The sequence below is a fragment of the Impatiens glandulifera genome, chromosome 7, assembly GCF_907164915.1.
Source record: "Impatiens glandulifera chromosome 7, dImpGla2.1, whole genome shotgun sequence".
Taxonomy (NCBI): Eukaryota; Viridiplantae; Streptophyta; class Magnoliopsida; order Ericales; family Balsaminaceae; genus Impatiens; species Impatiens glandulifera.
The window spans coordinates 6188896-6216106 of record NC_061868.1 but is presented as its reverse complement, the minus strand read 5'-3'; the positions used below and the strand labels follow the sequence as shown (position 1 = coordinate 6216106).

At 28.2% G+C, this 27211-nt stretch overlaps 2 protein-coding genes across 3 annotated transcripts; one reads left to right on the top strand and one right to left on the bottom strand.

Annotated features, from left to right (window-relative positions):
* Nucleotides 1-1592: 1592 nt before the first annotated feature.
* LOC124946052 (protein HOMOLOG OF MAMMALIAN LYST-INTERACTING PROTEIN 5) lies at nucleotides 1593-5768 on the top strand. 2 transcript variants are annotated; one of them, XM_047486610.1, is made up of 6 exons: nucleotides 1593-1761; nucleotides 1910-2010; nucleotides 3726-3835; nucleotides 4036-4111; nucleotides 4337-4492; nucleotides 4782-5768. In XM_047486610.1, exons 1-6 carry the CDS (start codon nucleotides 1668-1670, stop codon nucleotides 5466-5468), a joined length of 1224 nt encoding a protein of 407 aa, XP_047342566.1. In that variant the 5' UTR covers nucleotides 1593-1667; the 3' UTR covers nucleotides 5469-5768. The 2 variants fall into 2 exon arrangements, with proteins under 2 accessions (XP_047342566.1, XP_047342565.1); XM_047486609.1 differs by having other exon boundaries at nucleotides 4776-5768.
* Nucleotides 5769-6088: 320 nt separating this feature from the next.
* Nucleotides 6089-10986, bottom strand: LOC124910209 (indole-3-acetate O-methyltransferase 1-like). Its single transcript, XM_047450822.1, has 4 exons — nucleotides 10844-10986; nucleotides 10327-10749; nucleotides 7685-7960; nucleotides 6089-6553 (listed from the first exon to the last, which is right to left on the bottom strand). The coding sequence occupies exons 1-4, from the start codon at nucleotides 10958-10960 to the stop codon at nucleotides 6200-6202; spliced, it is 1170 nt and encodes a 389-aa protein (XP_047306778.1). The 5' UTR covers nucleotides 10961-10986; the 3' UTR covers nucleotides 6089-6199.
* Nucleotides 10987-27211: the final 16225 nt, after the last annotated feature.

Below are 27211 nucleotides of genomic sequence, written 5' to 3'. Positions count from 1 at the left end.
CTTATTAGATGTTTTTTTCTATTTAGAGGACATATATAATTAATAATAATAATAAAATTGAAGACTTCTAGCTCTAGGTTCATAATATATTGGGTTGAGTCTTTGAAGGATAACATTGGAAATGAAAATATTAATATAAAATTAGAGTACATACTTTTGAGATATATGTTATCACATCTGTTACTCTCAATAACTTGAAACTTTAGGGCTACAAATTTTCATTTATATTTAAATTTATTATCATTTTAATGATTTTTTTTATAAAATTTTATATATTTTTTTTATTAAATTTGTAAAATTTCTCCATAAATTTTAATGATTCAATTATTAATTTGGGACTCAAACTTAGATATTTTCACCTAATAAGGCTTGAACTTTGAATTGTGTCACATAATGTTCGAACTATCGTAATTTTAGTCATTTAACGTATTTTTATTAAAGTACTATTTATATTTTCTTAATTAATTACTATATCGGTAAAAAAAGTAAACAGAAACAAAAATAACAATTTTTTTTATTTCATCCAGCTATTCTTAGCGTATCACATAAATTTGAAGACATTGAGCGATGGGTACGAAAAAAAAATAAGTATGTGAAATACACAATTTTTCTTATGCCTCTCTCCCTATACCATACCCATAGGTACAATGATTGAATCAATAGAGAACATTTTCTTCTGTATGAATCGATATTATTACATTCCAATTTCTTCCTGATACGTCCTAAAGAAAATCTTGAATTAAGCAATAATAAAAATTTTATTCTATTTACTTTACTTTTACTGAATCACATGAAAAATTTTCCAACTCCTTATATTTCATGGAGGAATAAAGAGAATTTTCTACTTAAATTAAATTGAAATTTGCAACAGATATAAATGGAAATTAATAAAACATTTCTAGAAATAAAATTTGTTCAAACCACATTTATTAGTTGAAATGCATTTATCTGAAAAAATACTCAATTTACAACACAAATATGTCAAAGTTGGTAAATCATACATAAAGTTACATCGATTCGAAATTATATAAAAAATAAATACAAAATCTATATAATTTCTTTTTTTTTTCAAATATTTCCTTAGACAACACATTTTTTAGTCACCTAAACCAATCTCAATTAATTCGTAGATTTATAAAAAAAAAAAAAACCACTCAATTTAAAAGAAGTACGTTTTGAACGTAGGTAAATATCATTTAATCTATAAATTTGATAAATTATTTTTAAAAGCGAAAATTATACGTTATAATAAGAAAACAGAGTTTTATGGATTTGAAAAAAAAAATGCTTCAAATTGTGATAGTTCGAGCCCTAAATTACACCATTCAAAGTTTGAGAATTATTTAGTGAAAAAGATTAAATTCGAAACTCAATTATCAATTTTTTAAAATTAATATATCAAAATTTATATTCAACAAATCAAATATTTTTATTTTTATTTCATCCTAATGATTTTTTTTTAAGAGTGGGTTTTATTTTGAAATAAGCCCAAATTAAACCAGTCATAAGACAGAGTTATTGCCGTTAGTGAAAGGCGTAGTTTCCTCAACGGCGTCATATAGACGATATATACGAATAAGCACTATCTTGAACCAGAATCCTTCGTCAGCTTCACAAAGAACAATCTCTTCCTCTCCCTTTCATTCTTCTCCGGCGACAAGGCGATCATGGTTAACGATAACGAGCCAGCGAAGCTCCTTCTTCCATACCTTCAACGAGCCGATGAATTACAGAAACACGAACCTCTTGTCGCTTATTACTGTAACTTCCATCTTTCCCTATTCATTTTCAGATGATCAAACCGCTTTTAACAATTATTAACCGTGATTTGTTCTATAAATTGTACTCGCAACTTGTTTAAGTTATCATCCGTTAATATATATTCTATCAATTGATCTTTTCTCTTTAGGTCGCTTGTATGCGATGGAACGAGGGTTGAAGATTCCACAAAACGAACGTACTAAAACTACTAATCAGATCCTTATTTCGATTATGAATCAGCTTGAAAAAGTACGGATCCTTCTCCTATATTTCTTTCAACTGTGTATCAAGTTGATAATTCTATATATGCTTAGATCTTAACTTTCATATGATAATCTCTCTTAATTGAAATGAATACGAGGAAATAAATGAATAACACTTAATATTGATGAATGGAATTTATATAACCTATGTTTAGTGTTTTCCTATAGTTTCATCCAACTTTCAAATCATTTGAAGTAAGCATTACGTCAATTAACACTTCCATGATCCAATTTTTAATGTTTCAATAACTAATTGAATTCTTGAGGAAACAGGTTTTGTTAAGTCAGCATGAAATCTTGAGGCGAAAGACAAGGAAGAGCATGTGATTGAGAATATTCACATGGATAAAGAGGGATTATCAACAGTGACCAATCTAGATAGATTCAAGCAAATAAGTTCAAATGAAGGAGGATTAGTCTTAGAAAAACATGAAGGAAAAACCTTAAGAAAACAAATGATATATCTAGAATTGGCTGAAGTAGTGATAGTTAAGCCTCATTTGGACAAATTAGAATGGGTAGATATGATGTCAATTTCAGGAATTTTACATGATAACCAGTAGCTCGGATAATGAGAACAGGTGAGAAAGGCTTGCTTGAGTTCATTATTCATACAACGTAACACAGTCACGTAACACTGAATCTGATATAAGATGTGCTACAAACATGCTTCTTTTATATTGTTATAATTTGTTTTTAAGTAATCAAACATATTTTGCAACTCAACATTTTTATTTCTTCACTATACAAAACAAACACACAAACTCTGTGTTACTTATCAATTGTAATTTTTGTAGTGTAAATCCTCTTTGTACACTAGAGGATTTAAGTGGAACCCTATATAATATCAGGAAATTATTTCATATAACTTGGACTGCTTTTGCAGTATTTCGTCCCTTTTAAAATCATGGTTTCACTTAATGTAAGTTAGGACCAACTATTAACTATGGTTTACTCGTGTTAAGAACATATAAGGAGGAGCGACAGATTTCATGCTTCTGAATGACCATATACTGCGAAATTTCTGTTTATGTTTCAGCAATATTAGGTTATGTAATAATACTGACTTATGTAAATTGTGTTACCATGTCTTGGCAGAGTATCAGACTAAAGGTGCATTTGATAAAAATTGAAAGTTAAGTGTCTAAAGAGTAAATGTTGAATAAACCAAGTAAAATAAAAATACGAGAAGTGGACCTAATATTGGGAAAGTACTTAAAAAACTATTTTATCATGATATTAGATAACTGAATTAAGTGATTCATAGCTCACAATTAAACTAGATGTTGTAGCTTAGTTTGAGCTGAATTTAAGTAATTAAATGGTTTTAAATAGCAATTATTAAATGTACTTGTTCCAAATAAACACTTAATCATTCAGATTAAGTATAAGTTTGATAAAAGTTTTGTTATCAAACCGCATGACTGCGTGAGTTGTACCTCAAAATTCTTAGTACCCTATGACCATTTCTTTTCATGCTGTTGTTTGCACATATTTCTGGTATTATTCACTTTTGCATCTTCATATGTAGAACTCTTTCTGCAAACCCGGGTTCTGCATTTCATGGAAGAATTTACATTTTGTTGTCAGCTGCAAAATTCCTTCATTTTCATTAGTGATAATATTGTAACATTTAATGTATTTGTAGCTATCTTCTAGCTATATATGATTATCTTCTTCCATAAATGAAATTTCCTGCAGGACAAGAAATCATTGACTTTGAACCCTGATGATCAGTTGCACTTGGAAGGATTCGCCTTGGGTGTGTTTTCCAAGGCAGACAAGCAAGATAGGGCTGGCCGTTCAGATTTGTATGATAATTTCTCTTAACCATTAAATTTTCCTTTTGCACCTATAATTCATGTCTCTCCAAATATGTAGCTTTAGATTGAGCCGCTCTTTCTTAACTGTTTACATGGTTGATGCATTGTCTTCTGTCGAATGTCATGCCTTCAAGCTTCGTGGGGATTTTATTAGTTGCTAACACGTTGCAATGTTTTTTATGGTGCAGAAATACTGCAAAAACATTTTATGCAGCTAGCATTTTCTTTGAAGTCCTTACTCAGTTTGGTGAACTTCAGCCTGATGTAAGTTTTCGATGAACTTAATTTAAATTCTAGAAATAACTGAATGATAATTTGATTCAGTTATATTAAGACTGAGTTTTTCATTAATTTCATAGATAATCATCTCTAGTGATAGATCTGTGAGCGTAAATTAGAAGACAATAAACTTGAAGTGCCTCTTTACTATTTTGTGCCCTATCTACTTATCCTAACTATATGGACCCTTTGAACACATTTGTTTAACAGATTGAGCAGAAACAGAAATATGCAACATGGAAGGCTGCAGATATAAGGAAGGCTCTGAAAGAAGGAAGGAAGCCTGTACCAGGTGCCCCGGGTGATGGTGATGATGATGATGAGGGCAATTTATCATTACCTTCGATTCCACCGCCTACAGAACATGTAAGATTCTGAATTCTACATAATTCTGGATCCAACCTATTAGGTAGCTCAAGTGACAAGAGTTTTGTCTAAGGGACCAAAAGTCTCGGGTTTGATTCTAAAAAAAACGCCTTAAGTTGAAGTGGAGATCATGATTGTTGGATCATGCCCCGAACTGAATCTGTGTCATATATCTCATTTCTCAATGTGGATCCAGAGAAGATCGCGTTTGAAAACAGAAAATGTAATATTCTGAACCTAAAAACATAACTATATGTGTTTTAATACATGTTTCATTGGATAGTTACAGGACCGCCAACCAGGCAGAAAGGATTCAGATATCAGGCCACAATCGCCCGATGTTTACGATGGTGAGAATCCATTTAGCAATGCCAATGTTCCATCGAAACCATCTTCTTCCGAGAATCACCAATCGCCATTTACAAATGACTTATCTCCCCATTCTCCTTATCATTCCCAAGATTACCATCATTCACCTCCATCAAACCTACCTCCATCAAACCTACACGATAATAATTCATCTTATTCCCCCCATCCCTACCACCACCAGCAACACCCTCAAAATTACCCTTCTCAAGAAGCTCCTCCACCACCTAATTACCCTAATTTTCAATCCTACCCTAGTTTTAACGAACCTACCCTCCCACCAGCCTCGACTCACTACGCCTCCTATTACCAAGGTTCGGAACCATCCTACACTTCTCCTCCAACAGCTCCAACCGTCACAAATTACCAAGTGAATCCTCAGTACAGTTCAAGCAACAATGGAAGTGGTCCAGCTTCTATCGCTAAACCGACTATTGCTCAAACATACGAGTACGACAGCAATTACCAACCACCACCCGATAAAATTGCAGAGGCTCATAAGGCGGCTAGGTTTGCAGTTGGAGCATTGGCTTTTGATGATGTCTTTGTGGCGGTTGATCATCTTAAAAAAGCTCTAGAGCTTCTGACAAACCCATCAGCTACCCATTAGTGTGTTCTGGTGTGTTTACGCCTATTCAGAGCTTGCTGTTTGGATTTGTATATTGTAAAAAAATCATTTTTTCTCCTTGTTATGATTTTTTACACTATCATAATATTATCATACTATTTTGTTAGTTTTTATTTTTATTTATCTTAGGAAGCTAGCACGGGTTTATGGGGCACTGAGGTTTGATGATGTCTTTGTGGCTGTTGATCATCTTAAAAAGGCTCGGCACCCATTAGTGTGTTTAATCGTATTTGGAACTTTGCGGTTTGGATTTTTATAAAATGATTTCTCTCTTTGTTATGATTTTTTACTATCCCAATATTATTATACAATTTTGTTAATTTTAATTGTATTTTAGGAAGTTAACACGATTCACTCTAGACCCGACTGGGTGGACGAGCTATACCTAATTATTTGATTTAAGTAATTATTAAAGGTATATAATGAGTTATTTTAATTTAGATATGTTAACACAATGATTTAATTTCATAACATACAAAGGGTTAAAGAGTTCAAAAATAATCATTATAACATAAGAACCATGCTATTGGGTTTAAACATAATAATAATGTCTTCGCCATAAAAAAGCTACTACAAGAAAGAACAATTGTAATAATAGAAACTAAAAAGACCAAGTCAATAATAAACACAAGGCCCATCATCATAAAGTTTACATATGATAAGGTAGTGGTTGTTTGTTGGTACTAGTAGATTACCATCTTGATTTATTATTACTATGGAAATGATAGAGATGCAACTATGTGAAAGAATTGTAGTTGCTCCAAAAGTTCTTTTGCATGGTTAGTGGCTCGACGTTCAACCCGCTTGAATAAATCCTCGCTCCTTTGATCCCCTATATGGGCATCAACTAGTACCCCACTAACCGCCCTACAACTATTGGCTAAGGCCCGTCCCACTTCAATTGGATCATCGGGGCAATTAACAACTAACGGGCTACCTCCTTTGAAAACTTGAAGATTGTCAATTGTGAATGAACCATCTTCCTCCACAACCTCCTTAAAGTCTTGTAGACTTGGTGCATATATCGGAATGTTGAAGTCATCTCGTTTTTCACTGCTTATTAGTCCCTAAAAAATAAATTACTAACATAAAAAACACATTTTTGGATATGAAACTAAATTGAGATCTAGATCATAAAAACAAAAAATGAACACTATGATTTGAATCACCAAACCCAATAAATTGGGGACATCTAGGGTTAGGGTTTGATGAGCCAATATTAGGGAAGAATCATGAAATTGGGGTCCATAAAGGCCCAACTTCTCATTGTGGAGTTGTAGCACGTCCCATCAACACAAAATGGACAAATACCAAACTATTCATTAACTAAGCATGTTTTCAAAATATGCTTCACTTTTCAAATATTGAAGCTACTACAAGAAAGAACAATTGTAAATACAGATAATTAATTTAATCCTATATCAAACAAGTCCTTATTTGGCTAATCAACAAGCCCTTAATCCACTTGATACAAAAATCATCACTTATGACAAATGTTATTTCTTGAGAAAAAAAAGAAGCCGTTTGTCATAGGCTTGTTTGGTTTAGTCCCTTAACTAAAATATTAAAATATGTTAATATTTTTTAATAATATTTTAATATATTAAGTCCTAATCTAAAATAGCACTTCTAGGTAATCAAAGGGTTTGTTTGCTTGGACATTTCTATACATTTTTTTTTCTAAATTTTAAAAACATACATTGATTAACTATTTGTTATTAGAGTATTTGTAAACAAATTAAATACAAAAACAAGTATTATTTTTAAGAAAAATATATTAAAAATAAAAAGACCAATGTATATAAACTGAGCCCACACCCACCATCTTATAACAATGATTCTGCCGACAAAACATTAGACAAATTGAAGGTCGGACCAGTAGTTAGAAATGGCTAAAGATTCAATCATGACCATTCATATTATCCAAAATAAAGTTATGTATATTAAAACTAAATTATCTAAAATATTAAAATACCAACTTAAACACCAAAGTTTCATGTTTTCGAATTTTTTAAATAATCTTAGTCTAGTCTAACATTATTTTATTACTTTTTCATCGATTAAATTACTTAATTCATTAATATATTTTTTTATAAATACCTATAAGGTCTTATCAAAATTATCACCCATTAATTTTTTTAATAATGAATAAATTATTTAAAAAATCCAACACAAGACTTAGTTTTTAGGGTAAGTACCTCTTGGACAAGATCATCCCATGCATCTTGAAAATGGGTTCCAAAAAGTAAACCTGCCCCACCTTGGTCAGTGGGGTCGACAGAAGTCCTACCAAGACAAACCAAGAACATGGTCCCACCTTTTTTCATCTCATCTGATCTTGCCCTTAAAAATGATGCTAGGTCACTTTGAAACTGCTTCTTATAAGCTTTTGTTGTCATCTCTTCTGCACCGTGGATGAAAACCTTACCTTTATTGTAAGCCATTGATCTCTTCTCACTCACACTCTCTGGCACCTGAAATTTAATAACATTTTCTTTTCAAATAACCCCACACCACACCACATCAAACATCCATTTGATTTACAATTTGGAAAGTGGAAACTCGAATCCCACTAAATTAAACTCAATAATGACAATCTTATGAACTAAGCATGGGTGGTAGTAGTACGATATTCTATCCTCTTATCGAATACATGATAGATTCATGGGACAATGAAATCATGATCAACTCAATATACGGCACATGTCGGATTTTTACTTTTTTTTTTTTATGTGGATAAACATGAGAAAAAGGGTAGGGTTGAAGTGAAAACTAGTGAGAAATCTAGTATGATAATGTTGGCTTTTTGGGTTGTATAATAAGTGAAAAGCTATGATCAATTCAACTTTTTTGTTTCTTTCTTTTTATTATGGTTTTAGATTTGTGACAACAAGAAAACGGGAATGTCGGCTTATGTGACCTAGCATATGATGGAACAGTTCTCAATTAGCTGTCTCAAATGGGAATCTTAGACCATCTATGGTGTCAATTTATTGAGCTAATTATCCAAATTTACTTTAAACCCTAAAACCAATAGTAAGACTCGAGACTATATACTAAAGCAGTTTAAGTGTCAATTATGGTTCCTAAATAATTAAATGTTATGGGTTTAATTCTCACTTAAAACGTTTTAAGTTGAAATAAAAGTTATTTTAATCATCTTATCTATTATAAAATTGTGACATAAATAGGGTTACACCTATAAGATTCACGAGTATCGAAGTTAAAATTTTAAATTAGGAAATGTTGAACATAGTAAAATGAAAATATTTACGGGATTATAATTTAATATAAGAAAATCATTAAAAAATTGAACCAATTACAAAATATACACTATTTATTTCAAAAATATTAGATTATTAGTATATTATATGTTTTACAAGATTTAGATATGTGTAGATAAGTAATACATTTTATTTTTATTTTTTAAAAATAATACTCCTTTGTGACTTGTTTAATATAATAATTACAAGCGTTTTTAAATAAAATATTATTTTAGTTAAAAACATATTTAACTTATTGCCAATTTTTCTTAATTAGTAGAACAATTTAAGGACTATTTTAATTAGGTTGTATGACTTCTTTATACTTTACAAATAACACAACATTTGGTATTCTTTAATTAATATTAATTATTTTCATTTTTTTTTTATAAATTTCATATAGTTTGTTTATAAATGTATAAAACAAAATAAAAACTAAGAAAAGAAAAATGAACAAAAGGATACTTGCTCTTTACCTAATGAGTTGATCTAAAAAGAAATAATAAATTCAATTAAACAATATCTCGTGAAATCGTCACTTCTAAATTAAGATAAAATAAACATGCACTACAATTAGTTTGAGGTCATGCATATAATAATAATAATTATTATTAATACAAGTAGTTCCATTATTTAAAAAAATAAATAATAAATATGGACAAAGTATAGATTCATTATTATAATATTCATTATTATAATATTCATTAATTAGTCCAAGTATAAACTCTTTTAAGGTATCTTTTAATAATAAATCAATTTAATCATTAGTTCAATATTATTAAGAAAGAATATAGAATAAATAAATATTTTCTTTATATATTTTCCTCATTTGTTATATTATGATTATCTACTAATAGTCTAATATACAACACTAATTGATGACTCAATAACCTCTCTTTAAACAAATTAAGTCATCATAGTCATAAAAAGGTTAACTAGATTATCGAAAATTATATATACATGAATCACCCTAACGGGCACATATTTAACTTATCATTTTCGTCCGATATAATTTAGATAGATTTGAATTCCGCGAAAAAATATATTCTTCTATAGATTATAAAAACAATATTTTTATCCATATAAAAATCTTAAAATATTTTTTAATTAAATTAATTATGATAATAAATAATTTAATAAATTAAATATTATTTTTATTCTTAATATCTTTATTTTAATAGATAAAATAGTAAAAATAATAATATATTAATTAAAATTATAATTTTAGTGTTTACCAATACTAATCTCATTCCATCACATCCATAAAGGTTGTCATCCCTAATTTTTACATAGTTATGAAATTTAAAAATTTTAAGTCAAAATTAAAAATAATTTATGTTTCATATAAGATTATTCTATGAATCACTAAAATGATTAATTCATATTATAATATAAAATTTTCTCCATTGTATAAAAAATTAATTATTATTTTTGAGTACAATCTTCTTATATTTACAACACCTTGATATTAATTAATTAATTAATCACTTTCTATTGTATAATTGGTTATTTTAATTAAAAAAAACTTTTAACCGCAGATAGAAAAAAAAAGTAATGAATTAAAAACAATTACTAACCTGAGATAGCCAATGCAAGGAAAAAGCGGAGTAGAAAACGTCAACTGATCTCGCCGGAAAAAGTCTCCGGTAAAAGGATCCAGGAACTCCGGCAGCAAAATATGGCCGGTGACTGGTTGCTACCAAGCATTCCTCCATACTTCCGCCGTAATTTATCAACGGCGGCAGAAGTTGAAACAGAGTATTGAAATCATTTGATGGAAGATCTGAGAAAAAAGCAGAGAATTCCGGCAGTTGATTATAACCACCAAAAATCTCATATCTTTTAACCATATGTTTAACTATCACATCGATAATGTAGATCGTATTGCTTCCTGATGAACAACCCAAATCAGCCACGACGAATGGAGATTCCGGTGACCGGAGTTTGATCCGGTCTAGGGTTTCTTCAAGAAGATGTAGCATGGATCTTGCATGGATTGCCTGTATAGTAAATTTGAGGAAATGGGTTTTAGGGATCATTTATAAAAAAACAAAAAAAAATTGTTTCTTGATTATTAAGGTTTTGTGTTATTACCTGGGCTTGAGAGTTGTTGGCATAACTTGATTCACCATTACCACCTTTCATGCTTAGGGTTCTTTCAAGTTTCAAGCTTGAAACAACAATATTATTGTTGTCGACAGAGGGAGCCATTGGTAATTTCACACTTTGAAATAAAAGATGGAGATTATGAAGTTGAGGAAATAAGAGTGATGAGATATAGAAGAATGCTTAGGTTGGTTTATATAGACTAATGAATAGGGCCCATTTGATTGTAAGATCTAAGTTTGGACAAGAAAATATATCTATAATTAAGTTAGGTTTTAAAAAAATTATCAATGATAAAAATTGTTTACACAGTGATAAAACATAATATGAGAAATAATAAAAAGCCTTATTCAATAGTTTACACAATGATAAAACATAATATGAGAAACATGGAAAAAAAAAAAAGAAGCGTTATTCAAATAGTTTATCAATCTTGTAAATTCTCGAGAAAAAATGATTAACTCTCCGTCTGTCTCCACTGCATTTTCGGAACAAATTATAAGAATAATAATAACATTATTAATAATATGCATCGGATTACTACGATCATTTAAGGTTTCGACGTTGAATTAAAGAATACATCAGAAAATAATTGGGATGATATCTCAAATATGTAGAGATGAAATATCAATCGCGGGCGAACGACTTATTTCAAACTTCTCGTCAACAAAATTCATGAACTCGGACAACATTTAATTAATCTTAGTCTTCGGCATACAAAAAAAAATAAAATAAAATTATATTCTAATAAAATATTTACAAATTAATAGGTCTATGTGAGAGGACGGTTGAATGGTTCTAAAAGCTAATATTAATGAGTATTTTTTTTATAAGAAAATGGTGTATTTGTTTACTTTATAGAAGATTATTGTCCTTTTTTATATATTTTTTTAACTTTTCAATTTTTATTGTGGTTCAATACTTATTACTGTAAATTACTACATAAAAATATGTCGGTGCAAATCTATTGGGTATATAAAGTACTGGAATTAATTTTGTTTAAGATATCAAAATTTTATGTTGGAATATTAATATTAAATTTTTTTTTGAGGTAAAGAATTGTGCTAATTTATTTAAAAAATATTTAACTATAATTTTGAAAAAGAAATATTTTAGAAAGATATTTGGTCTCATATATGAGCTTATTTGAGTTTTTATTTTTTTGGATTTTATCATTTTTTCAAATTTATCTCACATAATTTGCCATTCAATTCTAACTATTAAATTATTTATTAAATTAATTAAAATATATATTTTTTTTTATTAAATTTATCTTTTAAATATATAAAAATATTTTAATAATTAAACCAATTCAAAAATTCAAATAAACTACTTTTTTTTAATAAATAAAGTCCAAAAAAAATCTCAAGAAAATCAAAATCGAACAAATTTGTAGATAAGAATATCTTCATTTTAAAATCAAAATCAAACAAACTTTTAGACGAGAACATCTTCATTTTAAAATCAAAATCAAACAAACTTTTAGATGAGAGCATCTTCATTTTAAAATCAAAATCAAACAAACTTTTAGAAAAATATAAATGATTTTATTAAAAATGCTCACACTTTTGTTTCAACAATTTGGCATGTCCTCAAACTATAATTTATTTATTTTTTAAACTAATTTTTAATATGTTTTTGTAATCAAATAATTTTACAACTAACTATGCATTAATTTTAATTTGTTACAAATTTTGCAAATGTATTTTTTTTAAATGTTCTAAGTGCGAAGACTCAAACTCATTACACTATAAAAGGATTAACATCCTAAAAAATTGTAAATTTTGGTATGACAACCGTAAGATCATACTAACTTTCTCTAAATGATAAAAAATAATTACACTATAAAAGTATCTACACCAAACCAATTATGTATGAATGAAGAATATACATTGAAAAATAAATATGAGCAATATATATATAATTGATATCACAAGTATTTTGAATTTGAAATAAACAAATCTACACATCTATGTTTTTTTTTTTCAATTGTGATCACTCTGATTGTTTTTTTAAGGATGAATATTATGATTCATTAGTTTTATTCCTTAATTAACCACTCATATATTAGTGAAATGAATGTATTATTCACAATTAGATGCAAATTCCATATTTTTATGCAATTAAATTGTATGTGCCGTGTGACAATATTTGTTATAGGACAAAAGTTGTGGTGGAAGTCTATTCATTTTCATCCTTTTGGTGATAGCTTTTTGTATTAATCTTACTTTTAATCTATTAATTGATCAACACCCTTTAATTTTAATTTTGTTTTGTAGACCCATCTTAAGCCCGTTACTTTTTTTCGTGTTAGAAATTCCCCATTTATGATAACACCGATCTCTCAATTCATCTAAAGTTTCGCCACTTAGGTTAGGACTATATATTAAATTTCGTAATAGTGGTTATTAGTTAATTAATTAAATAAATAAAAATAGTTGAAAGGTAACAAAAGGAAGACGTACATTCTAAAATGGAGACAATGGCCATCACATGCAACAAAGTAAAGAAGAAAAGAGGCCAAGATTGACGCCGAGACTTCTTTTTCAATGTTTGACTCCTCATTATTTATAAATAATATTTTACAATCATATAATTTTAAATTAAAGCTTTTCTATAATAATAATATAATATAGTACAACTAGAAAATCATGTGAACTTGAAGATGTTTTAAGTGGTTAATTTGATTGTGAAACCGTATTTTCCTTAACAAATTATGAAACCTTCCAAGATTTGGGTAGTACATTTATCATATAGTACGTCGTCTACTAATTACTTATATTTGTTATACTAAATTGTAAGTTTGTTCATTCTAGAAAACATTCAAGAACTATTGATAAATATTGAAAGATCTAAGTCTCACATCTTTAACCTAAAACAATAGACTGGGAATTAGGAGATCCAAGATCTAATAAAGATTCAAACAATGTATTTATTAAGTATTCTTCGTTAAAGATTAAGTATGGTTTTCTCTAATATTGTTTATATTGATTTATTGATATATAAAAGGGAAAATTACCTGGGCGGCCCTCGAACTTTCTCGATCGCTCACTTTTGGCCCTCAAATTAATTTTTGAAACAAATCGCCCCTTCAACTTTTATAAAGGTCATCAATGGCCCTTCCGTCAACATTTTAGTTAAACTTAACAGTTTAAGTTTAAAATATTACTTTTTTATATATTATCTTTAAACTTATATTTTATATTTATATATAGGGCAAATTACCTGGGCGGCCCTCGAACTATCTTGATCGCTCACTTTTGGCTATCAAATTAATTTTTGAAACAAATCGCCCCTTTAACTTTTATAAAGGTCACCAATGGCCCTTCCGTCAACTTTTTAGTTAAACTTAACTGTTTAAGTTTAAAATATTATTTTTTTATATATTATCTTTAAACTTATATTTTATATTTATATATATAATTATTAAATCGTTTATATATAATATTATATATATATATATTATTAAATTTTATATAATTATTAAATCTTTTATATAATAAATAAATAATATATATTATTTATTTTTATCTATATATATATATATATATATAATTTATATATATTATCGTTAACTAATTTATATATAGTATTTATATAATATATATTTTAAAAAATAATTTAAATATAAAAATAATACTACTAAAATACTTTTAACTCTTAAATTATTTTAAAAAATATATATTATATAAATATTATATATAAATTAGTTAAAAATAATATATATATAAATTATATATATATATATATTGATAAAAATAAATAATATATATTATTTATTTATTATATAAAAGATTTAATAATTATATAAAATTTAATAATAATATATATATAATATTAGATATAAGCAATTTAATAATTATATATATAAATATAAAATATAAGTTTAAAGATAATATATAAAAAAGTAATATTTTAAATTTAAACCGTTAAATTTAACTAAAAAGTTGACGGAAGGGCCACTGGTGACCTTTATAAAAGTTGAAGGGGCGATTTGTTTCAAAAATTAATTTGAGGGCCAAAAGTGAGCGATCGAGAAAGTTCGAGGGCCGCCTAGGTAATTTGCCCTTATATATATAATTATTAAATCGCTTATATATAATATTATATATATATATTATTATTAAATTTTTTATAATTATTAAATCTTTTATATAATAAATAAATAATATATATTATTTATTTTTATCAATATATATATATATAATTTATATATATATATTATTTTTAACTAATTTATATATAATATTTATATAATATATATTTTTTAAAATAATTTAAAAGTTAAAAGTATTTTAGTAGTATTATTTTTATATTTAAATTATTTTTTAAAATATATATTATATAAATACTATATATAAATTAGTTAAAGATAATATATATAAATTATATATATATATATAGATAAAAATAAATAATATATATTATTTATTTATTATATAAAAGATTTAATAATTATATAAAATTTAATAATATATATATATAATATTATATATAAGCGATTTAATAATTATATATATAAATATAAAATATAAGTTTAAAGATAATATATAAAAAAATAATATTTTAAACTTAAACCGTTAAGTTTAACTAAAAAGTTGACGGAAGGGTCATTGGTGACCTTTATAAAAGTTGAAGGGGCGATTTGTTTCAAAAATTAATTTGAAGGCCAAAAGTGAGCGATCAAGATAGTTCGAGGGCCGCCTAGGTAATTTGCCCTATATAAAATATTAAGATAAATGCAAATAAAAATCAAAGATTTAGATTAAACAAACCTCGTCGGTCTAATATCACATATATGAAATAATTCTCTCGAAAGATTAATTTTCAACTTCGAGACTTCATATTCTTGAACTAATTTCTACCTTTTCTCTCGTTAAATTTTTTAAATGATGGTAAATTTTTTGTCGTTAAAAGTAAAAACCGTGTGTCTATCTTATTAATAACGACGATATTCCCTTGGTTAGAATTTTAAGACCAATATTGTAGGCTAATAGCGACGTATTTTGTTTTTGTCAATTAAGGTGTGTCAAGAGGTGTAGCGACGAGTGACGACGATAAATTTAATGTCGTTCGGGGATGGGTTGGGGGTTAAGATAATAGGTATCAATGATTCAAATACCTTACACCAATATTCTCGAACAATGTTGATTTTCTTCGACCTAACAAAATATATTTGATTTTTTCAATCACAATATAGTGTAACTCAATAATTATAATGTCATTATTCTATTTTTATATAATATATGTTTCAAAATATTGTTCATAGTAGACAATGCAAACTTTTCTAATGTCTTAATAATTGTTCTTGAATTTCGATCCGAAAGGACTAAAAGAAAATTTAGAGCTTTATTTTATTAACTAACAATAATGCATGTCTAATACACTTTTGGACTATTTAAAACTTTATTAAACAAAAGTAATTGTATTGAAATTAAAAAATATATGCAGTTGACAGTTACTAAACAAATGGTACAAAATAGGCTTAGATTGTGGGGTCCAAATTTGTCTATTTAAGACCCTAATCTTGCAATGTTCATATCAATTTTCCAATTAGTTGGTGGTTGTATGGCTTAATCATTACTTCTCCATCTTTCATTTTTAAAATAAAAAATAACATACCGACATTTACATGTTAATTAGTATAGTTTAAGTTTATTGACAAAAATAATTAAAGTAACAAATAACTCAAACAAACACAATCCTAAAAAAGAGAGTTTAAAACACTAAAAATCCATATAAAATACAAAATACAATACAAACCTAAGAATTCAATAGTCTTAATTAAGTAACAAACATAATATCAAAACAATATTCAAACAAAGTGAACAAGGGAATACAAAATACCAAAAGCCCATAGCTAGCCTAAGAGATAACACCCAACTTACAATCAAATGAAACTTTTATTGAAAATACTCACTCATTATGCGACGTAACTTGAATATGTGAATGATTGAGATGACAATCCACCGCCATTTTGGAACAAGGGAGGGAAACTCTCAATCCACGTTAAACTTAACTCCTTAATTTGATAACATCGAACCTTCATGATTAATCTTTACTTTGTTTGTTTTAATGATGTTGGTTTTGATGTTTTATGATTTTATTTTATTCTTGTAAAATTTTCATTCTTCATTTTTAGAAGTTAATTTCAACATTTCTGGTTTAAGTTAAGAAAGATTCGGTTAACTTTAAATAAATCTTCACAAAAAGAGTGATCTTAATTCATGACCAAAAAGTTTCTCGATTTTACAAAAATATTAAACAACACATTTTCTTAGTCTCGAAAACCCTTTTGTTGGATCTTGTTGCCTTAGAGGGAGTATTAAGAAAGCTAAGTACATAATTAGCTACTAATGCCATGTACATATACAATTAACATAATTATAGGCTAATTATAGGTCAGTTTTAGACTCCAACTTGATTAATAGAGGTTTCTAATTAAGTTATATTTAATTAGGCACAAATATCTATTGATATCTGATTCATATCTTAGAGGCATTATATTATATGTATAGGTGGACTATGTAGGTCATAATCATGAAGGCAAGACATGGAACTTTTGATGAGATTATATGCGGATTTAGGGGATCATTTAAAAGCAAATTGATGATAGATTAATTATAAAATATGCCTCAAAATTTTCATCCCAGAAATTAAGGTTGATTAATTAACCCTTTAAACTACTAATTAAGTAGACTCATAGAGTTTGTTGGCCTCATGTTCATACCCAAACAACCTAAAAAATTGAAATTAACCATTTTCACACATTTGAAATATATTAAATTAAGTTGAATACGTGACCACGCATTTTAAACTTGCAATATCTCATTAATATATTAAATATTTGTTTATTTTTACCTTATATCTTTTTCTTGGACATTTATATCACGCGAAAAAGACTTTGTAGTTTAGGACTTTGAAAAGGTCTAGAACAAAATTATATATATATTCAAAATAATTCATGTCGATAGAAGATGCAAATCTACCCACGCTAATAAATATGATGGGTGTCATCAAATTATTTTTTATGATCATATTATTCTATGAGATGAGACGACATACATTAAGTTTGTAACCACATATTTAAATTAAAGTGTTTTTAGTATGATAACTAATATGACGAATGATTCTAGTAATTTTGTATAACTAACTTATTCATTTTAAGAAAGAAGACACTATATTAGTGTTGGTCTAATTTAAATAATAGGTGGGTTTGTTTATATCATATTGAGATATGAATATTAATTACACTTATCTCTTAATTTTATATAATTGCTTCTTTTTTTAAAATAATTATATGAAAAGTTAAAATTTTGAAGTTCACTATTGAAAAGAAAAAAAGTTATATTATATGGCATAGGGTTCCAAAAGTTAGTTAGAAATGGGTTTAGATTTCCAAGATTTTGGTTGACTGGTTTATAGATTCCATCATTCCATGCATGCATGTTCTTAGAGCCACATGATGAATATGTTAGATTTTTTCTTTCAAAATATTTTTTTATTAAAATTATAATTTAAATAAGATAATATTATGAAATATAAATAATTAAATATATTTCTTTTTGTTGACAATTTTGTAGTGAAATCTATACTCAAATTTAGTTTATAATTTGTAAACAACATTTATCAACACATTATTTTTTCATGTTTTTAATTCACTGGAAAAGTTTTTTTTTTTTTCGGTTAACAGTTATTTGTTTATGGGAGTATGAGAAACAAGATAGAATTGAAAGGGTGGTAGATCTGATTGCATTTTCTATTACCATTTCCTCTTCTATCATCATGGTCTTTTGTGTTTCTTTCCTAGTTTTGTAATGCAAAATTTTGTATTTATATTTTAAAAAGTAAATTATTTTATTTATTCATATAATTTTAAAAAAGGTGAAAAAATAAGGTGAAAAACTTGATATAAGTTATGACATGGTTTATTATAAATTTTAACTAAAATAAACAATAAACTCGATAACTACGTAATTAGAAAAATACTCTCGAATCAAAAATCCCCACAAGGCCAAATCAACCGAGATCCATGTTTTAGTTACGGTGACATGTCAACAAATCTATAGCTACACATCTGCAGAGTTAAGTCTATTTAACATAAATATGTAATACAACCCTAATTCAATTTAACACTTTTTATATATGTGAATCATATTTTTGACATACAACTTGAGGTACATATTGAGTTAGGTGAGTAACAAATTAGTGACAAAACAATATGAAAATAAAGTTTAAGTTATAATGGCGCAATCACATCAACATTAAACATTTATCACTAATCTCATGTAAATTAATGAATGTTACCTTCCAATTTTTTTTCCCGAGATTTCGATCTTCTTTATTAATAAAATAAATTTAAAAATTTGAAAAATACAAGAGAGGATAGTTTATATAGTTGCAAAAGTAGTTAATGATTCCTTGAATGTTAAGTTAATAAAAAGGAAAACAATTGGGATAAAAAGTAAAGGCATTCAAATTTGATGTAACCCAAACAAGGAACAAGTCTCCTTATTATCATTCTCACGACATTAATAGTTTGGTTTTGGATTTATCAGGCAATCTTGGGACATAAGACCCCAATCTTATGTAACTATATACTCACGACTTATATATATATTTATCTTCTTTATTATTAATTTATCCTAGATCGATCTAAATTTCATCCCATGACAACCATCTTTTGTCTCTAATTATATATATTATAAGAGTTGAAGATTTAGGCACAATTCAAGCAAGCGATATGCTTTTCTTTATTATAGACGTTTGAATTTGAATTTATTCAAATGATCCTTGTCGATATATATATACTACAAAAATTCATTAATAAAATCAAGAGGTGGATTCTAAATTAATTATATTTGTGTTTTTGCTTGACTTTTTTTTGGGTGATCGGGGTTTTATTTTACGGAATAGGTTAGCGCGGATCCCTTTAAATCAGAACGATTTGAGTGTGAATCGAGCCCTAAATCAAATTATTTGTTTTCTTCTTTCATTTGGAGTTGTGATTAATAAATGTAAATTTGCATGTGAAAATTAGTAATTATGTTATTAAAGAATGTCTTTCAATATTATATATATAAGTTCTTCAACTTTATATGAAACCTTCTTCATATGACCATCCACTTTTATACAATAAATTTTAACTTTTTCTTTTTCATTCAAACTCTTTGACAATAGATTTTTTTTTTAAACTTAGGAAAATAGTTTGTTATTGATCTTTAGCTCATTTGATTGTGTTATTATTTGCATATTTGTTCCTAGTACTAAGAGGCTTTTGAGATTGACGTTCCTCATAAGCTAAAGCTCAAGAAAAAGAAACCCAATTTTTAGAAAATTTAAAATTTAAAATTAAATTTGAATTTTTCTTAGTTAGAATGAATTGATTTAAGTAGATCCGATATAAAGTTTATAGATCGCATTGGGATGAAATTCCAATCAAGAAATTAGGTTATCATGCAATATTTTAGATCACATGAACTAAAATGTGTAAATTTTATTTTTTATTCATGATATAAATTACAAAATGAATGATTTCTTATAATGAGTTGAAAAACACTTTTAAAATCTTATTGAAACTTTTGGATGGATCAGAATCGAGCTTTGAAATTATGTATAAAGTTTCTAAGAAAAACTTAGAAAATTTTAAATGCTGAATTTCTTTGGAGCTTGATTGATGGCTTGTGGTTGCTCCTTCTCCTTCGTCTTGGCAAGGAGATCTTATTTATAGCCCCTAAGTTGGTTAATCCTTGGAGATGATTAGAATTTTGTCAAAAACAACTTAATGCTTATATCTTCATTGGATTGAACTCTATTCATTTAAGTCATAATTTGACCTATGATCATAGGTGAAATGTCACCAAGCTAGAGTGGTCATTTGGCTTTTTGAAATTCATCATTTGGTCAAGTATTCGTGATGTTTGCGGCTGTTCTTATACGACTTTCGCGAGGATGAAGATGACCTCCAATCGCGAACGCGCACTCTTTGGGTGCTCTGTTAGTGTTGGACAATCCGTGCCTCTTCCGTCAACATGTGTGTTAGCTTTGCTGGCCGCGTGCTTGACCTAGTTTGATTTAGGTCAAAGCCATTTAGTTTTTTTATTAATAAAACAGTAAAATAAACCAAATTAAGTAAGGGAAGAATGCCAATTTTACACACTAAGTTGTAAGAAGGTGTCAAATTTACTTATTAAGTATCAAAATTTCATTTATATGTATGAACTTGTCAAAAAGTGTCAAATATATTTAAAATAACAGAAATGTTAAACGGAGTTAAAATTGTTGCCACATGTAATATCCACATATTTTTTATTTTTTTAAATTGATATTACTTTAATTATGTTTTATTCATACAAAACATTAAAATCTTTTCTTATTTATTTTCTCTCTCTTTACCCTCAAAACTTACCATTTTCTTTAAATATTTCTTTCTTCATTTCTCCATCTATGAGTAATTTTATTATTAATAATAATATTTAATTGATTAATTATAAAAATTGTTCTAAAAAGTAACGAGTTATTAAGACTTCGCCACAGCGCTGACAATTTAGGATTCGACCAACAAAGACTTCACCACAACATTGACAATTTAGGATTCGATCAATGAATGTTTCAACCAATGTCGACGATGATAGTGTAAAGTTTAACTGAGAAAAACTTGGATTTGGGGGTTATGTCTGAGAGCTGATAAAGTTTAACAGGGTGAGTATTATGAAAACTAAAATTAAAACAAGTCGGTTAAGGGAGATTTTACCTTGATTCGGCATTGTCCGCTAATGGCGATAATGATTTAGGGTTCGACTAATGAAGATTTTGGCACAACGTCTATGATTTAGGAATCGGCCAACAAAAACTTCAATCAACGACGATGACTGTTTAAAGTTCAGTTAGGGAGCACTTGGAGGTTAGAAGAAGATAAAAATCCGAAAGACTTGGGTTAATCAAAAAGAGAAAAGTTAGAAAAAAAAATGGAGAGTTGTGGAGGGATGAGAGAGAAAGTAAAAATAAGTTTTGTTTGAATAGAAAAATAATGTCAATTTAAAAAATAAAATAGGTGGATATTAAATGTGGCCAAATTTTTGACGCCGTTTAATATTTCTGTTATTTTAAACATATTTGACATTTTTTTACAAGTTCATACATATAAATAGAATTTTGATACTTAATAAGTAAATTTGACACTTTTCTACAACTTGGTATGTAAAATTGACATTTTTCCCAATTAATTAATAGACATAAAAAATTATTTTTTTGTTTATTTTATTTATTATATTTATTATATTGTGTATTGTATGGCTTTATTTTTAATTATTTTGAGATTTAAATGGTTATAAAATTTGTCCAAAGTAATTATTTAATTTAATTTATCCCTAAATTTAATTAATTTGGGATTAATTGATATAATATTATTCCAAATATTTATTTAATTTATTTATGAACCCATTTTTAATCATTTTGAGATTAAGAATATAATCATTTCTCAAAATTATTATGTATTTGCGGTTAAATTTTTTTTTTTTGACATTTGTCTTAATTATTTTATATTTGATTGAATATAACATTTATTTAATTATTTTAAATTTATAAATATCAAATTTATCTAAAATAATTATTTTATGAGGAATCATTTTAAATAAAATATTATTTAAAGAGAGAGTTTATTTAAAAATGGTATAAATTGAGTGAGCCATAAAATTATAATATATATATATATATATTATATATAAAAAAAATATGTTATTTTAATATAAGAAATTTATTTTTTAAATTTGATATAAATGGCAGTGAATGTAAGAACCAAAATCTGTTCATGCATCTATGATTCAAAATCTCGATTCGAGTAAGGAAGATTTAGTTAGGGCTTTGAAGTTTTCAGCGAAGAAGAAAATCGGAATGTCAAACAATTTTTATTGAAAATATTCCTGGCATTCTCATTTGAATCTGTTGACTTGTTGAGACAAGGTAAGAATTCCGCGAACTTTGCGTGTTCTTTGGCCCTTGTGGGGAAAACTCTAAGACAAGTGTGCAATGGTCTACACTTTCATGGAGATCGACATGAAATTTGGGATATATAGTATGTGAATTCACGAGTTATGAACTTATCTTTTCATAATTTTCTTAGAGTTTAATCGTTCAACTTGAAATTATGGCATCTACTGTTCTCATTTGTGTGTAGATCCCTGAAGACAATCTTAATGTTGTGGAGGAAAAAAACTTGATTTTATCTTTTTCTCACGTTATGTTTTGTGAAATTGTTTTCGAGCTCTTCTACCCTCCTTAAATTCGTAGTAGATTTAGTAACTAAGTCACAGATTGCTTATCTCTCATACAAATATTGTTAGCCTCCGCTCAAGAATGGCAAACCCTAAGTGTAAAATATTTTCTAAAAATTATCAAAATATTATAAATAGAGATAGTCTTTTTTAACGGGCATGTGAGACATAGCGTCAAAACCTTTTTTTACGTGTAACCAAGCACCAAACCTTTAAAGAATCTATTTTCAAATGAGTTATTATTTTACATGCCAATAATTTATTTTCCCTAATTTTATAAGAAAATTTAGGTAGCGACTATTTAGTCACAAACTGATTTTTAAACAATTTCCTGATTTGATTTAATTTTATTTCAAAATTTTCAAAAATTATATTTATTTCTTAAAAGTTGAAAAAATCATTTTTTGGGGGGCGAACGTTTTTAAACGCGTACAGTTTTCTAGAAACTATGCTGGGAATTTTTTATGCTTAACTTGAAAATAATATTTTGGCAATCCATTTTTAGAAAAATATATTTTACGCTTACACGGGTATTAAAGACCCATATTTTTGTTTTTTTGCATGAGCTCTGAGAGTCCGATGTGAAGATAATATAAGGTATGCGTCGTTAGACGAAGCCTATACATTTATTGATTATGTGATAGGATTGTCAATGAGGAATGACGATCTCAACCCGCCTTTGAGGCTTTGTGTGATTTGTGAGTTGAGGAAATATTTTCTAAAAATTGTCAAAATATTATAAATAGAGACAGTCTTTTTTAACGGGCGTGTGAGACATAGCGCCAAAACCCCTTTTCACGTGTAATCAAGCACCAAACCCTTAAAGAATCTATTTTTAAACGAGTTATTATTTTACATGTCAATAATTTATTTTCCCTAATTTTATAAGAAAATTTAGGTGGCGACTATTTAGTCACCAACTGATTTTTAAACAATTTCCTGATTTGATTTAATTTTATTTCAAAATTTTCAAAGAGTATATTTATTTCTTAAAAGTCGAAAAATCGTTTTTTCGGGGCGAACATTTTTAAACGCGTACAGTTTTCTAGCAACTCTACTGGGATTTTTTTGATTCTTAACTTGAAAATAATATTTTGGCCATCCATTTTTAGAAAAATATATTTTACGTTTACACGGGTATTAAAGACTCATATTTTTGTTTTCTTTGCATGAGCTCTAAGGGTCCGATGTGAAGATAATATAAGATATGCGTCGTTAGACGAAGCCTATACATCTATTGATTATGTGATAGGATTGTCAATGAGGAATGACGATCTCAACCCGCCTTTGAGGCTTTGTGTGATTTGTGAGTTGAGGAAAACCTAGGAAAACCCGGGACTAACTCTCTCTTCTTTTCAAATATCTCCTACTCTTAAAAATGAGGGATTTTGAAATAGCGGCGATGGGAAACGTCTAAATTGAGGATCCCCACTTGCATCGATGGTCTAAGGACTTTCCTTGTTGGAGGACAAACTCTTATCTTAAGCCACATCAACTTTAGATAAAAAACAAGCCAAAAAGCCAATTATATCAAGTTGTTGCCTCCTCTTATCTTGTCGAGCAACAAAGCCACGTCGCGAAGTCTTTTACAATACGTGACAACTATATATGATAAATACATGTATGCATAGAGATGAGATAGGCATCCAAAAGTACATTCTAAATTCCGTTTGAAAATAAAATGGAAAATTAAAATGCCTAAAATAACGAGTTATTGTTTTTGAGTCTTTATTACACAAATATAAGATCGTTAGCCGCGAAGACTAGAAAATTCAAGTGCTATATGCGAGGTAAGCAAGAAGGCTAACAATTTGGGGAATTTTATGAAGAAAACAACACAAAAGCAGGCCTAAACCAGAAACGAAGGAGCAAACGAACAATGAAGGACCTAAATTAAATCGTTCCTTATGTTATTTTCCCTTTTGATTTATTAATATTTATCTCACATTGAAATACAATACGTTTTAAAATGAATTGGAAATTGGACACCTATTACAGTTAACATTTTCACAACGGGTCGCACACAAGATCTCACCATCTAACGCTTCATCTGAAAAATGTCTGATACGGAACCAACATCGCAATTTGCATCGCCCACTATTCCTCCTAGACCAAGGGTCGATGAGAAAACTACCTTTAGCCTTATCTCGCGGATCCAAGAAGAGAGTCTCAATGAGAAGATGTTTTTATTACTGGACTGTATGAGAAAGTTACTTAATCCACCCACTAGCCAAACAAACCTTTTGTTCGGGCTACTAGAAGACCCATTAACCCACTTGAGCCCAATGTATCAGCCACTCATACGACACATGACCCAAAAGATGATGTTTTGGTAGAATCATGGTACGCCTTAGATGCCGAGGAAGCTCGAGAAGCCGCTCTTGAGATACTAAGGCTACAACGGATCCGAAAAGGGAAGAAAGTTGTGATTAAAGAACCGAAAAAGACAATGTCTGTAGTACTAGGCATGCCTCAAGGATGGAGTACGGATACCAAAACTAAACAAGCTCTGAAGACGGAAACCTCTTCACCTTATAGATCTCAAGCTACATCGCCACTAGCCATTCCAGTAACATTAGTACAACCAGCTAGTCAGAGCAATGAACTAGCGCAACTCAAAGCTTCCCAGATCGAAATTAAAGCACATATAGATGCCCTAACTAAAGGGAAGTCAATATACGGAGTTGAGAGTTGAAAATTTGGGTTAGAGGCGGCTAAGAGGGTCGTGGTCCCTCACAAACAGAAATTATCACATCTGACCAAGTATGCTAGAAATAAAAATCCATCATCCTGGTGCATTTGCACGTATAAGAATATATAATATTATTTATTTATAAATATTTTAGATAAAATTAAATTTAATCTTAAACTTAATATTAACATATATATTATTCCTTCGGCATCCATCTAACCCCTCAATTGACCCTTATCTTGTGATTCAGACTTTTTTATATTCATTTTTTATCATTTCAGCAAATCACCACCAATTTTAGTCGACCTTAATTGATGACACGCCTCGAACTCAACCACTAACCCTCCAATTGACCATCATCTTGTGATTCACACTTTTTCATATGACTCTTTATCCCCTCGGCAAACCACCCAGTGATCCTAATCTTGTGACTCATACTTTTTCATATGTCTCTATCCCTCGACAATCCACTCAACAATCTTAGTCAACATCTCTTTTACTCCCACTTCAACAAATCAACAATCAATCCCAATTGATCATAGACCTCTTATCCAACGTCAAACCAAACACTTACAACTTATTTTTTATGTTATCACTTATCATTTATATATTAATTTTCCTTCCTAATTAATTTTTATTTTATTTTCTCTTCACTTATTTTTTCTAATAATTAATTTATTTTTTATGTTATCACTCCTCATTTATTTATAAAATTTCATTCCTCAACAATCCACTCACCAATTTTAGTCAACATCTATGCCATAAATAAAAATCTATCATCCTTTATAAACATGTACTTAACAAATATCATGTCATTACAACTCGGAGAGCCCACTATATTACAATTGTTCCCTCGGTATCTTGAAGAAGTGGCGCTAGGAAAGAATAGAGTTTCATTCATAGTCACCAAATAGGCACTTATGAAGCAATGGGAGGAAAATGAACTAGAGAAAATTTAAGCAAATGTACATGATCTCTACTTTCTGAAATTTAAGAAGGGATCAAATATGGATGAAATTCTTAAAGATTGGCATAGATATATTGGATCCAACTGTATGAAGTTGGAAAGATGGTCTGAAAATTTGAACCTATTAAGAAAACTTAAGGAAACAACTTAGATATAATTCAAACTTTGGAATATCCCTACACACATGTATAATGTAGAAGCTCTTAGTCATTTTGCAGATTTATTGGGTGAATCGTTATATATGGACCCAATTACTAAAGGAGGAGAACATTTTTCCTTTGCTAGAATTAGTATTGAGGTGCATCTTCAAAACACATTGCCAGATAAAATGACAATGGTTGGCAGGAAAGGAAAATCTACTTTCATGGGAATCACTTATGAGTAGAGGCCACACAAGTTTTCATTTTGTAATACTTTCCAACATG

What these genes read in the sequence shown, in the direction of transcription:
- LOC124946052 (XM_047486609.1), top strand. Translation starts at nt 1,668, where the DNA reads ATGGTTAACGATAACGAGCCAGCGAAGCTCCTTCTTCCATACCTTCAA. An exon ending in AGGGCTGGCCGTTCAGATTT is followed by an intron (nt 3,836 to 4,035) that starts GTATGATAATTT and finishes TTTATGGTGCAG; the next exon opens with AAATACTGCAAAAACATTTT. An exon ending in TTGGTGAACTTCAGCCTGAT is followed by an intron (nt 4,112 to 4,336) that starts GTAAGTTTTCGA and finishes TTTGTTTAACAG; the next exon opens with ATTGAGCAGAAACAGAAATA.
- LOC124910209 (XM_047450822.1), bottom strand. Translation starts at nt 10,960, where the DNA reads ATGGCTCCCTCTGTCGACAACAATAATATTGTTGTTTCAAGCTTGAAA. An exon ending in CCAACAACTCTCAAGCCCAG is followed by an intron (nt 10,750 to 10,843) that starts GTAATAACACAA and finishes TTTACTATACAG; the next exon opens with GCAATCCATGCAAGATCCAT. An exon ending in GGGATGATCTTGTCCAAGAG is followed by an intron (nt 6,554 to 7,684) that starts GTACTTACCCTA and finishes TTTATTTTTTAG; the next exon opens with GGACTAATAAGCAGTGAAAA.